Here is a 13,283-nt window from a genome sequence, read left to right on the forward strand (position 1 = left end):
TTATATAGCTACGATTTATATTATAAACAAGAAGAATATATGCAACTTTCTTGCAATATAAATTAATGTTATCATCTTTACACTAAAATACTAACTATATTCCACTAATTAATACAAATCCGGTTAGCTATGAACAAAATGATCAATATCTTATTGAATTTTAGAATAAATAAACGTTGCTTGTTTGAACTGTTCATTCAGGTCGGTCGCTACTCGCTAATTTGCTTAACCAATATTATTATATCAGCATGTAATAATATATTATAGCTAGTTGTTAAAAAAAAGAATTATATATAGTTTTGTTTTCTTATACTAAATTCTACACTTTTTTTTGTCAACTAGTCTGATTTTTTTTAATGAGACAGCTATGATATTTGGATAAACATCAGTATTTTTTTTTAGGTTCTCTGCATTTATATGTTTTAAAAACAGGTTGATGAGATAGAAAAAAATGAAATATTGATTACAGATTAGATTAGTAAGATTACTTAATTATTTATTTAGAAATAGCCGTTACTACGTCACCAGAATCGAAGCAGACTCCGGAGTTCTCTAATACTCCATTTGGCTACGCCGCGAGTAGTAAACACGCGCAATATTTATCCTCTTTAGACGCTAAATTCCTTCGCTTGGAAGTATGCCGGCGTTTAGTGTTTACATTAGGCGCGTGTATTTACGCTTGCCGTCGAAACGAATTTTATGTTATCGCCGACGAATGCGCAGGTTAGAAGCAGACATGCGCAAGATAGAAAATATAAAATTATAAGGAAAAGAAATTATAAATTGGAGAGAATTTAGAAGAGAATAAAAAAATGGATCTACCTGGTTCGCACATCAGCGTGCTAGGTAGTGGAGACATGACAATTGAATTTTTTAAAAACGAATAACTAAATATTCATAATCAAATTATTATCTTAAAAAAAATATTAAGATTCGATTGGTATCAGTGGATCATACATATTAAGTCGCTGCTAATCAAATTTCCTTTTCACTAATTTATTTCCTGCTTTTTTCCTTAGCACCATCAAACAAAAAGTTTATGTGAAAAAACGTATTTTTTCCCACAAACAGATAATTAGTCCGGTGTGTTTTGTATATAGAAAGTGGAAGAAAAAAATAGTATAGAAAAATGTAATAATTGGTTTTGACTCACTGTAGCTGAGTTATGCGTGAAGACAAAAATCACCGAGAAACCACAGAAACAAATAGAAAAAATAGTTAAATATATAAAACAAATATAAAATAACTGCGTCAAAGGTCTCATTTAAGTTGTCGTGATTCTTCTTCCTTCGTCTACTTGAAGATGATGAAACCTGAGTTTCTGAGACAGAAGGAAGAGCTTTTAACATCCCTTCTGTTTATGGTCGGATTCCAACTCCGGACTTCTTGGCTTTAACCCTTTACGTCCGATCTTGTCGCTGAAATCTTTCTTTCTCCTTTTACATGGTTTTCACGACGACAAAAGTTTGCCTTTTTCTAGTTGCTGCCTTGACTTCAGATAGCATCACAAGGTTCGGCTTCAGATAACATCACAAGGTTTGATTGACTTTGCTCTGTTCTAATCTAATCTTGTTAATATCTTAAAAGCCTAAAACTTTTCTCTTATTGATTGTTTTGGTTAATTTTGTTTCCCCTTTTTTTTGTTGTATTTACTCGATTGATTACTTCAATATGATTTTCTGGTTTGCTTGGAATTTAAGCTGGAAGGAACTGATTCGAATATTTCTTGCATAAGAAGATGTTTCAATCTACCTATCTATTGACTTCATGATTGGCTTTTGCTTTTATTGTTGATATCTCTTACTATCTTGATTTCACCTTTCGTTACCATTTGCGTACAAAAATTTAACAAAGCAATGAATGGGAATTTCTTATTTTTTGTATAGTCGTTTTAACTGCTAAACTATGTTAAGTTGGTCCACACAATTAGGTGCTGAAAATAAAGTGACATCCTAATAAGTGGAAACTTGACTTATGGAGCTTTTCGTCTGCTTAACATTAATTTTTATCATCTTATCTATTTGACACCTTCCAAACACTATTGGGGAAATGGCTTCTTCTCTTTTTTCCGGTGTAGGTTTAAGGTTTTAGATTTGAAGGCGGATGGTGAGGAGTTTGTGTTGATGAAATGGGTGATTTGAAGTTAAATCCTTTAAGTTCTTTTAGCCTTAAGTTCTTTTAGCCTGTCATTACAATATATGTTTCAGTTGTGATCTTTTGGTGCTCTCCAAGGTCTTAGGGAATCTCCGTGTCCCCTCTGGTTTCTTTCTTTGTATAAAGTCTCTGGAATTTAAAGATGATTTTGTCCTGTTTTCTTCGAAGAATTTGGCGAAGAAACATCAAAAGTTCACTATTTGCTTTACGTGTTATGCTTGTTTGACTTTGTGTGATCTAACTTTTGGTTGAAAACTAATGCTCATCTTTTGTTCTTTGGAATGTCTTGATCTGCTTGATTTTGAATGCTTTGTCACATTGTTTAAACAATTTGTTCTTTGTTTTCAGTTGAGGAAAACATGAATTCGACATCGACACATTTTGTGCCACCGAGAAGAGTTGGTATATACGAACCTGTCCATCAATTCGGTATGTGGGGGGAGAGTTTCAAAAGCAATATTAGCAATGGGACTATGAACACACCAAACCACATAATAATACCGAATAATCAGAAACTAGACAACAACGTGGTACTTTTTTACTTCATTGCTCTTCAACCTCCTGATGATAAATTTGTTTGGTCTGTTTTCAGAAATTTAAACTAGCTTTCATTTCTTGACAATCTTTTTTTTTTTTTTATAGTCAGAGGATACTTCCCATGGAACAGCAGGAACTCCTCACATGTTCGATCAAGAAGCTTCAACGTCTAGACATCCCGATAAGGTTAGCTATTCAAATACTTCTCTATCAGTTTCTTAATCATAAATTTCTACGCATCATATAGACTAAATCGTTATATCGTTACAGATACAAAGACGGCTTGCTCAAAACCGCGAGGCTGCTAGGAAAAGTCGCTTGCGCAAGAAGGTATGACTTCATTTTCTTCCCCTTGGTAAACTGTTTCTGTTTGCCTAATGAGTTGAGAGATTTGATTGTTTTTTTTTTTTGCAGGCTTATGTTCAGCAACTGGAAACAAGCAGGTTGAAGCTAATTCAATTAGAGCAAGAACTCGATCGTGCTAGACAACAGGTTAATGAAATGAAATCTAAATATATATTCGCTTTCTTTCGAGTTCCAAAATATAATGCAATTTCTGATTGAATATGAATGTTTTCAGGGATTCTATGTAGGAAACGGAATAGATACTAATTCTCTCGGTTTTTCGGAAACCATGAATCCAGGTTTTGAATCAAGAACAATGAGTCTTTTGGAAAAAATATAGAATTCAAGATTTTGATTGGTGGAAGCTTATTTGATTTGCAGGGATTGCTGCATTTGAAATGGAATATGGACATTGGGTTGAAGAACAGAACAGACAGATATGTGAACTAAGAACAGTTTTACACGGACACATTAACGATATCGAGCTTCGTTCGCTAGTCGAAAACGCCATGAAACATTACTTTGAGCTTTTCCGGATGAAATCGTCTGCTGCCAAAGCCGATGTCTTCTTCGTCATGTCAGGGATGTGGAGAACTTCAGCAGAACGATTCTTCTTATGGATTGGCGGATTTCGACCCTCCGATCTTCTCAAGGTATAAAACAAATAACAATCTAGCGTAATGTTTAATGAATAGAAGGAAACAAGCAAGATTACAATGTTTCAAATGTTTTTTTTTGTAGGTTCTTTTGCCACATTTTGATGTCTTGACGGATCAACAACTTCTAGATGTATGCAATCTAAAACAATCGTGTCAGCAAGCAGAAGACGCGTTGACTCAAGGTATGGAGAAGCTGCAACACACCCTTGCGGACTGCGTTGCAGCGGGACAACTCGGTGAAGGAAGTTACATTCCTCAGGTGAATTCTGCTATGGATAGATTAGAAGCTTTGGTCAGTTTCGTAAATCAGGTAAAATATATATATTCAAACTCATTTGAAAATACTATAGTATCAGTTTCTTGATTTTGTTTGTTCATTCTTAGGCTGATCACTTGAGACATGAAACATTGCAACAAATGTATCGGATATTGACAACGCGACAAGCGGCTCGAGGATTATTAGCTCTTGGTGAGTATTTTCAACGGCTTAGAGCCTTGAGCTCAAGTTGGGCAACTCGACATCGTGAACCAACGTAGGTTTGAGTTATTTTGTAACAACCAAATGAAGAAAATGGAAAGACCTCAAAAAATGAAGAATGAGTGCATCTGAAAACAGAGGACTACTCTGAATAAATAGAGGGGTTGCTGCTGATATTTATTTTTACTCTGCGGCGGAATTAGAAAATTTGAAAAACATCATGTATTGATAAGTTGTAAATATCAGAAAAAGGTGGGGGTGCAAAAATTTGTACTTTTTAGCTTTTGAAAGAGGCAAGTTTTTCGAATGTTTGTTTGATTTGTAAACAATTTCAGAATTATATAAACTTGGTTCCAAATCCCCTGTAATAATGTCGAGCTATCTGCAATTTGAAAACTATAGGGGCTTTACTTAATTTTACGTTTTGTGTGACACCTATTTGATTTTTTTTGATACGTTTGGACCAGTTTCGTAATTAGAGGTAAATAAAGGGGCAAATAGTAAGATATAAGAAAAGCCTTATCTCATAGAGTTTCTTCTCTTCATTATCCTCAAAATCGCTCGAGAGTGAGAACTCTGCTCTTCTTCTTCTTCCTCCGCCATAGCTACAATGCTTAGTCTCTCAATCGCTACGCCGGGGACGGCGGCGATTTTTCGTAGAGGAACTGCTTCGGCGACTTCAACTTCGTCTTCATTCCATGGTGTCAGAATCCAGCACCAGGTTTCTGCTCGCGTCCCCGCGGCGGCGACGATATCGTCGTCGTCTCCTAAACCGTCGGTGGTGATGATGTCGAAAAGAGAGGCGGAATTGAAAGAGATAAGATCGAAGACGACGGAGCAGTTACAAGAGGAGGTTGTTGACCTTAAAGGTGAGCTCTTTATGCTTCGTCTCCAGAAATCGGCAAGGAATGAGTTCAAATCTAGCGACTTTCGTCGTATGAAGAAACAAGTAAGCTTTTTTCTTACTCTTTAATGCAGAATTATTCCAAATTGTGAAATCTACTTTGTGTTATCTGGTCGATTTTGGCAGTCTTTGAAAGGGTTTAACAAAATTGGGATATGTGGTTTATTGATGGAAACATTGAAATCATCACCATGGAAAATAGGATTATTTAATATGAAGTTGTAGAAGATGTTAGCGAACTCTATAAGCAATGTTTTGTGTTGTTTGTTCTACACATTATAGTTGATTCTAAACTCTAACAATGGCAACATTGTAAGTTACTGTTTTGTGATATCTAATACTGTTTTTGGTAGGTGGTGGAATGGAATTAGAGATTTAATATTGAGTTCAATCCATCCCCTTTTATAGATTCTTGCACACAAGCTTCGAATATGTTCTTAGGATACTACGGTTTCAGTTAGACATGAATGTTGAGCTTTGCGATATCGTTTGTTTAGTCTTTTAAGTGTGCCAATGCACCAAACTAGCTTTAGATGAGAATTTACTTGCTTTGGTTTTACTGATTGCTGGGATTTCAATCAGACATGAATCTTGAGCTCTAAGTGACTAATCCACCCAACTTAGCTGGAGATGACACTAAATTCAAGTAGAGATTTCTTGGTTTTTTTGGCTTACGTCCGTCTCTTTTCTGGTACTGAAGATGTGATCTTTTGGTTGTGGGTGATTTAGGTTGCTCGGATGTTGACGGTTAAAAGAGAGAGGGAGATCAAAGAAGGGATAAAGAAAAGGTTGTCGAGGAAACTTGACAGACAATGGAAGAAAAGCATAGTACCAAGACCACCTCCGTCTCTGAAGAAACTTCAAGAAGAAGAAGCTGCAGAAGAAGCAGCTGAAGCTGCTAAATCTGCTTGAAAAAACCCGCTATTGATTTATGGTCTCTTCCTTGTTGTTTCCTCGAGATGTTGTTAATCTCTGTTATTTGTTGCTGAACCATCTTGTATTTGTTTTTCTTTTGGTGTAAACACTTTCCTTATCAAGTAGTTTACATGAATCCCTTAAAGATTGAAATCGTTCCTTCATGTTTCATCAGAATTATCATCCAATCTGACAAAGAAACTAGTAATCATTCGAAGTTCGAAAAACATCAAATAAGAATAAAGATAAATAAATAAAAGGAAAAATCCAAAACATTGGCGGGAAAATTAGGAATTTATTGAGGAATCAATGGTGGGCTTAGAAATAGAATGGTGCGTTAAAGTTTCTGTCTTTGTGTGCGTAGATGAGGTATTCGGTGGTAGATTCCGGCTGGGTTTGGATTTTTTTTCCGGCGAGTCTATGAGGTAAAGTGATATTTCTTACAGATTTTAAGGATTCAACTAATACGATTATGTTTCCGATGATGTTTCTTGTTTGGGCATGAAACCCTAGATTTCAGCGATTCACTTTCAAAATAAAATCCGTTTATGCAATCGAATGTAGTAGAAAAATCTCATCTTGGTAAATCTCATTGAGACTTCATTGTTAGTTTTTTTTGTTAGTCAACCAACAATGGGTTTGGTTTTTGTTTTACTATTTTTGTCCTTTTCTTATTAGTATATTGAAGATCTGGCCAATAATTTTTCTGACTCAGTGGTGTTGAAATCTTCTTTCAGAAGTGGGGACTAGTGATAAAATAATCTCAAATTAGTAGTTTCTTCTCTTTGTTTTTTCTTTTCTTAAAAGTTTGAATACGACTGATATAAACATAGTTCAATAAGAAGTCATGTTTCGTTTACTAGTAGTTTGCTATCGAGGCTGCTATATATGAGTTCTTGACAGGTATGTAGTCATTTCTGGAAGCCAACAAACCTGTGAGATACTGAGATGGTTGTTAATTTAATGTTTTTGATTTGAGATCGATGCTCTTGTTAACTAGCAGTAGTAGATTTTCACATGTTGATTTCTCATTACCATTGTAGTTGGATAACAAAACTGTTGATATAGCAATGATCGGACCACGATGATTCACCTAATACCTTATATTACAATTAAGTCAAAAGATCTATCTGCCCACAACTATTTTAAATGACTAATGGTCAAAACTGTGTTTTTTTTTTAGTGCAAAGTTTATCTGAAGTTGAGTTTGACAGCTGCATTGTGCTGTTCACATACATCAGTTTACACTTATCCTGCATTTTAAACTGACCAAAAGTCGTCAACTTTTCAGCGTAGATTTGTGAGCTATGCGGTGTTATGTTAAGTACAAGAGACTTGAGACAAAAATTGCATATCTAAAGGTGATTTATGAGATTTGCATATGAATAGCTTTGTATGTTTTATTTGTAACTATTTTTCTGAAGACCTGTCTTACCAACTCCAGTCATGTGCTTTGCACAGCTTTCTATGATGCTTTTGACACGATTATTTTATTATGTAAGTGTCTTACGTATAGTGTTCATGCAAAGATCTTTGGTACTTCTGGATCACAACATGTGACTTGCTTTTCATGCAAAAAGCTTCCTCCATGTTTGTCTTGGTCTTCTGCTTTCGTGAAAAGTCCATACTCTTTAGCCTGTTTTACTTCAACTACTATTTCCTTAAAAGCAACAAATGTTATTTATGCAGGTATTTTGGATTTTCTTTTTGTCTTCTTCTTGATGCCTGTGAAGGTAAAGATGAACAAGACCGACTCTCTTAACTTCCAGAGGTTTGTTGATGCTTCTGCCCAATCTTTTTTGTTCATTTACTATCCACTAGTTTCAGGCTTTGATTCATTTCATGAAGCAATTGTGATTCTAACATGATTTCAAGCTTTTAAAATTCTCCTCTTGATTAAGGAAAGCAGAACTTTTAGACTTTTTGTATCTTGTCACCTTAAATGGTCCTTTTCTTTTAACTTTGTTTTCTAGCTTACACTAACTGTCCCCTTTTTCTAGATGGTGATGCATATACATATGTACAATCTCTTAAGCTTGATAAAACATATAGATAGTTATTCTCTATGAGCATTTCGACTGACTAGTGCTATCATTATAAAAATGCAGTTTGCTTGGCTTAGACCAATATGTTTAAGGTGGATTGTCCAAGTCCTTTAGAAAGCCTTCAGTAAGAACGGTAATAGGCCTTTTTTTGCTTGTGTTCACTTCTTATATCAAAGTCAGACCAATGTGTTGATATAAGCACTACTTGCATGATTGCATCATTCTCATTTGGATTGAATCTGAAGATTATTTTGGTTGGTTCTTACCTCCTTGTGCCTTTTCAGCTTCTTGGATCTTCTATGGAGATGTCCTTGTTCGGCTTTATGGATTGGTTTTAAGAAATCTCAGGTTAGATAATGCAAAGGTACAACAATTCAATACATGTTTTTCAGTAGCATCATTCTTTCCTAGTTCCTACCATTGGAGTGAAGTCAATACAGATTGTTTGATTATTAAGTTAAAAAGTGCCTTCAAACACCTTAATCTTGTAAATACAATTGTCTTTACTTGCATGTGGAATATATCAATCTCATCAATTCTGGCTTGCCTATATCAATAGGTGCTATGTGACACAGTCCAATTGGCTAATTTTAGTTGTGACCACCAAGCGTAGAGCCATTAATGATTACCACTGGTTCGATAGATACAATGTTATACATTGTTCAGGTGTTGCTGCTTCTAAATTTTGTTCTAATAATCTTCATTATTGTCTGTCTTAGGACTTGTTGCAGGACTCATACATTTTTCATATGATAGTAGCAGAACAAATTTGATCAAAGGCACTTTCTGAATTCTGATTTAGTACAGGATCGCCCTCTGGTCTTCGAGCAACTCAGGTAATTGTATGTGATTGATTATTCACATCTTTCTTGAATTTAGTGAAAACATTAGTCTGATGCATTTCTCTTCATTCGGATTTTGCATCATAGGTAACTATATATTTTACGAAATGGTAGATACTACTGATGCATCTAAATTGATTCTGTGTGGAGCTCTAATTAAGATAGCAATGTCATTGTCTCCCTCTCTATCTTTCACTGTCTTGCAGCTGTAAATTGGTGTCATCAATGAACGAATTTAGCCACCTAAACTTAGATGTAGTGGTTGATGCCTAAGAAAACAACGATTAAGGCCCACACAATATGGTTCATATAATACTAGAGAATGACTTTACTTTATAAAATTGCAATAGGTTCTTATTCTTCCTGTTTTCTCTGTCCCATGTTCGTCAAGTTCCTTGTATATATGTGTTTTTATTGCATGTAGTTTGACTTAAGTGTGTTGCTAAAAGATTTTGAACTTTCAGCTCTTGTCTGTATTTATTGATATTGATAACAAAGAAAGTCAGTCTCCAATAGTTAAATGTTGAAATAATCAACCATTATTAGAGTACTGTATGAACGAAACTTCCAAACAGAATCTCCTGCTTTCCAATAAGGTTGCTTCCATGTGAACAGTTGAAAAAGACGGTTAACTTGTTGACTGAAGCTACTCATGAACTTGTTTAAGATTATATGTGTGCATGTGTCTCATTTTGTGTTTTTTCACTGGTTGCAATATCTTTCAGGATCCTTACTGATGCTGATGAAATTTTCAACACAAGCATCTTGGAATTCTCTTAAATTTTGTAAGTACCAACAGTTTAGTATGTATCGCTGTCATCCACAAAGTTTGATAGTGACCTCCTGGATTTCAAGAATTTAGCAATTAGGTAGAAGTATCTGAGTAATATAGTCCTGAGCTCGATGCATGCTCTTCACATCTACAGAGAATAGGGAAGAGGTAAAAGTTTGTTTTTCAAACGTGGCTTTGAAAGTCAGGGTTTAGATGTGTTGGTTAGGAACTTAGGAGAAGAAGCAAAACAATTTGTTTAGCTGACATTCACAACCATTTTTTTATATTAGAGGAAAAGTACGGTTTAAGTGACATAGCGTATCTTGAAAATAATTAGTTTAGAATGAACCTAGTGCCTTCCTTATTTCTTTAATATATATACTGTACCTGCTTCCTCCAGTGAGATTGTGGTCCACTCTGAGAAACCCTAGATGAACAAGCAACTCAAATCTCACTATCTTCCCGGAAAATCATCGTAGTCAACTACATGATAATACTATTGTTTTTCGCCAATCGTTCAATGAAAAATAGCATTTGTTATATACAGGACAAGTTACAGTTGATACACTTTGGAAACCTGTACTTACGAATGCTATTATCTAAACATTGAGCATTTGAAAAGCCTCTAGGGCACTTATCTAGTTCGTTGATATAGGCTATTACAGATTTGATATTTCTTTTTCCAAGTTCTATGTATCTTAGAATTTGTTTCTTGAGGACCAATTGTCTTTCATTTGGAAAAAATGCAGGAAACCTTATGATCTACTTTATGGAAAAGACACAGAAGAAAAGGACAAGAAATGCCATCTGGTCCAATGCAGAGGCAGTGGGGAGAAAGTCTTGTAGGTTTCAAAGATGGTGGATATTTAGATCATTTTCTGCACCAACCTCTCCCCTAACAAGCTCCTTTCAATTTTCAACAAAATGTCAACATCAAGCCTGTCACCAGTATATATATAGTAACTTCTCTTCTCATAATACAAATACTCTACATTGTTACTTTGTCCTTCATATTTGTCTGTCACCTGTTGCTATCTATGCATTCTCTATAATTTCTTATAGATTAAATCGTATAATTATGAATGAATGATTGATCTGTATTAGGATAGGATTATATATAGGTCATATATTTGATCAGAAAATGGATACAAAACGCAACTAGATTAGTTCTCACGTATCCTGATAATAATGCTCTCTGTTGCAGGTTTCTTAATATATCATCTTTTTCTCACCAGAAAAAGCATTTTTGAGTAGGAAATGGGAATTTCTGTAAGTATTACCTAAATTTGCTATATCAGGACATGCTCAAGATCAAAAGAAATGTGTTGCACAATACTTGAGACTTATAGTTTCCATATCAGACCAATTAGTCTGCTTCTTTCTGGTGCTTTCTAGTATCTCAAAACTCTTAGGGCTCATGGCTAGATACAATTTAAATACAAATATAATATTCTTTTATATAGAGAATACCAAATACATATAGAGTCAAGAAATGAATGACACAAGGAGATGATCTCTCTGGCCATCCTTGTGGTGACATCTGTTGTTTGGTGCGATTAAAAATCATTTCTCTGCTATGTTTTGTCAGCGAATGATTAAAAAATGATTTGAATAGTTTATAGCTTTCTTGTCAAAGTCCTATGCTGGCCTTCTTCTCCCCCACCTAAACCTTTCTGTAGAAACTTTGGAATCTTTTCTCTAGCAGGCAATGCGACTGTACTGATCATATTATTATGTTTGCAGGTCTCTAGCGACATGAATCCGTGAACCACAGGATTTAGTACTATCTTGAATTGTGTCCGAGAAGAAGATTGTATAGGACTGTAAGTGGTTATACCGTACGTATATGAGAGAATAAAGAAGAGAAAAGCATAGAAAAATGGAATTTGAAGGGTGAAAGCGACATGGGTTGTTTTGGTATGCGAATAAGAAAGAGGCACGTGGTGAATGGACATTGAAGAGAGAGAGGGAAGCTCGACTTAATATAAATATAGAAATAAGAAGCAGTTAGTGGTTGTGAAGAAAGGAGGCAAGCGACCAAATATTTGAAGAAGTAATAGTAAAGAGAAGAGGTAAAAAACAAGAAGAGAGACCGTTGTTAGATACAGAAGTTGATCAAACATGGGAAGATCTCCTAGCTCAGATGAAACTGGTCTGAAGAAAGGTCCATGGTTGCCTGAAGAAGATGATAAACTGATCAATTATATTCACAAACATGGCCATAGCAGCTGGAGTGCCCTTCCCAAGCTCGCTGGTACTATCTTGAAGACGTTGATGAAACCTAGTTTTGTTTGTGATATGAGTCTAAAGTCTTAGTCTTATGAATATATCTCTGTTTCTCTATATATGCAGGTCTTAACAGGTGTGGGAAGAGTTGCAGGCTACGATGGACAAACTATTTGAGACCAGACATTAAGCGAGGAAAATTCTCTGCGGAGGAAGAAGAGACCATCCTGAACCTTCATGCGGTTCTAGGCAACAAGTAAGAACCCTTCTGATTCTTGATATTATCTGGGATTTTTTTTGCTTTGTAACTTATCCTAAATGTTACTGGTGATGATTTATATAAGGTGGTCAATGATTGCAAGCCACTTACCTGGACGAACTGACAATGAGATCAAGAATTTCTGGAATACTCATTTGAAGAAAAAGCTGATTCAGATGGGTTTTGACCCCATGACCCATCAGCCAAGAACCGATGATATCTTCTCAAGTTTATCTCAGCTCATGTCTCTGTCTAACCTAAGAGGACTTGTTGATCTGCAGCAACAGTTTCCAATGGAAGACCAAGCGCTACTTAATCTCCAAACTGAGATGGCTAAGCTCCAATTGTTCCAATACCTTCTTCAACCTTCTCCTGCTCCCATGAGTATCAACAACATTAACCCTAACATTCTCAATCTCCTCATCAAAGAAAACTCCGTTACCAGTAATATCGACCTCGGTTTCCTCTCCTCTCATCTTCAAGACTTCAACAACAACAACCTCCCTTCCCTCAAAACCCTAGACGATAATCACTTCAGTCAAAACACTTCTCCAATATGGCTCCATGAACCACCGAGCTTGAACCAAACTATGTTGCCTACGCATGATCCTTGTGCTCAGAGTGTAGATGGTTTCGGCAGCAACCAAGCCTCCTCAAGCCATGATCAAGAAGTAGCAGTCACAGACTCTGTAGATTGGCCTGATCATCATCTATTTGATGATTCCATGTTTCCAGACATTTCTTATCAATCTTAAGGTATGTATGTATGTATATGTTTCACAAGAAGTTGACTGGATTTGTTTGGTGTCGCTCTGCATGTGGTTCTATATCTATATACGATGATTCATGATGTGTGATAATGTCTTAGAATGTAGTACATGTGTTCTTATGTATTTCTCATACATGTTATTTGTGTTCTTATAGAACATTTTATATGTTTGAATGTATCTTCATTACCTTAGTATGTAGAGAGACCAATCAACGATTGTTCAGATAATCATTTCTAGATTGTGTGTGATCGATTGTTATGTCACGTGTCTCTTCTAGAAAATCGTAATTATTTTGGTTATATTTTTTTTTTTATACACGTGAATGATCTTTTGATAAGTTTTAGAGAGTTTTTAGTATTCATCTCGACAATATTTAC

The 13,283-nt window shown here is 35.4% G+C and overlaps 4 protein-coding genes and 1 long non-coding RNA gene across 11 annotated transcripts; 4 read left to right on the top strand and 1 right to left on the bottom strand.

Annotated features, from left to right (window-relative positions):
• Nucleotides 1-1,015: 1,015 nt before the first annotated feature.
• On the top strand, nt 1,016-4,640 carry TGA1 (bZIP transcription factor family protein). 7 transcript variants are annotated; one of them, NM_001037072.2, is made up of 10 exons: nt 1,297-1,363; nt 1,466-1,536; nt 2,503-2,684; nt 2,797-2,877; nt 2,962-3,021; nt 3,106-3,183; nt 3,272-3,335; nt 3,418-3,689; nt 3,778-4,005; nt 4,080-4,587. In NM_001037072.2, exons 3-10 carry the CDS (start codon nt 2,514-2,516, stop codon nt 4,230-4,232), a joined length of 1,107 nt encoding a protein of 368 aa, NP_001032149.1. In that variant the 5' UTR covers nt 1,297-1,363; nt 1,466-1,536; nt 2,503-2,513; the 3' UTR covers nt 4,233-4,587. The 7 variants fall into 7 exon arrangements, with proteins under 7 accessions (NP_851273.1, NP_001078800.1, NP_001032149.1 ...); NM_180942.3 differs by having other exon boundaries at nt 1,016-1,536; nt 4,080-4,618; NM_001085331.1 differs by having other exon boundaries at nt 1,106-1,536; nt 2,801-2,877.
• Nucleotides 4,641-4,647: 7 nt separating this feature from the next.
• AT5G65220 (Ribosomal L29 family protein) lies at nt 4,648-6,165 on the top strand. The gene is made up of 2 exons (NM_125920.4): nt 4,648-5,122; nt 5,807-6,165. Exons 1-2 carry the CDS (start codon nt 4,784-4,786, stop codon nt 5,987-5,989), a joined length of 522 nt encoding a protein of 173 aa, NP_201325.1. The 5' UTR covers nt 4,648-4,783; the 3' UTR covers nt 5,990-6,165.
• Nucleotides 6,166-6,356: 191 nt separating this feature from the next.
• Nucleotides 6,357-11,651, top strand: AT5G65225 (uncharacterized protein). Its single transcript, NM_001345676.1, has 11 exons — nt 6,357-6,417; nt 7,682-7,725; nt 8,283-8,385; nt 8,597-8,703; nt 8,845-8,873; nt 9,684-9,748; nt 9,772-9,819; nt 10,401-10,493; nt 10,790-10,855; nt 11,274-11,367; nt 11,395-11,651. The coding sequence occupies exons 1-11, from the start codon at nt 6,413-6,415 to the stop codon at nt 11,416-11,418; spliced, it is 678 nt and encodes a 225-aa protein (NP_001330490.1). The 5' UTR covers nt 6,357-6,412; the 3' UTR covers nt 11,419-11,651.
• On the bottom strand, nt 10,383-10,590 carry AT5G09325. Its single transcript, NR_143201.1, has one exon. It is a non-coding gene; the product is annotated as an other RNA (long non-coding RNA).
• MYB53 (myb domain protein 53) lies at nt 11,595-13,135 on the top strand. The gene is made up of 3 exons (NM_125921.3): nt 11,595-11,905; nt 12,004-12,133; nt 12,222-13,135. Exons 1-3 carry the CDS (start codon nt 11,773-11,775, stop codon nt 12,889-12,891), a joined length of 933 nt encoding a protein of 310 aa, NP_201326.1. The 5' UTR covers nt 11,595-11,772; the 3' UTR covers nt 12,892-13,135.
• The last annotated feature ends 148 nt before the right edge of the window (nt 13,136-13,283 follow it).

This window comes from Arabidopsis thaliana, chromosome 5 (assembly GCF_000001735.4).
Source record: "Arabidopsis thaliana chromosome 5, partial sequence".
Classification (NCBI taxonomy): domain Eukaryota; kingdom Viridiplantae; phylum Streptophyta; class Magnoliopsida; order Brassicales; family Brassicaceae; genus Arabidopsis; species Arabidopsis thaliana.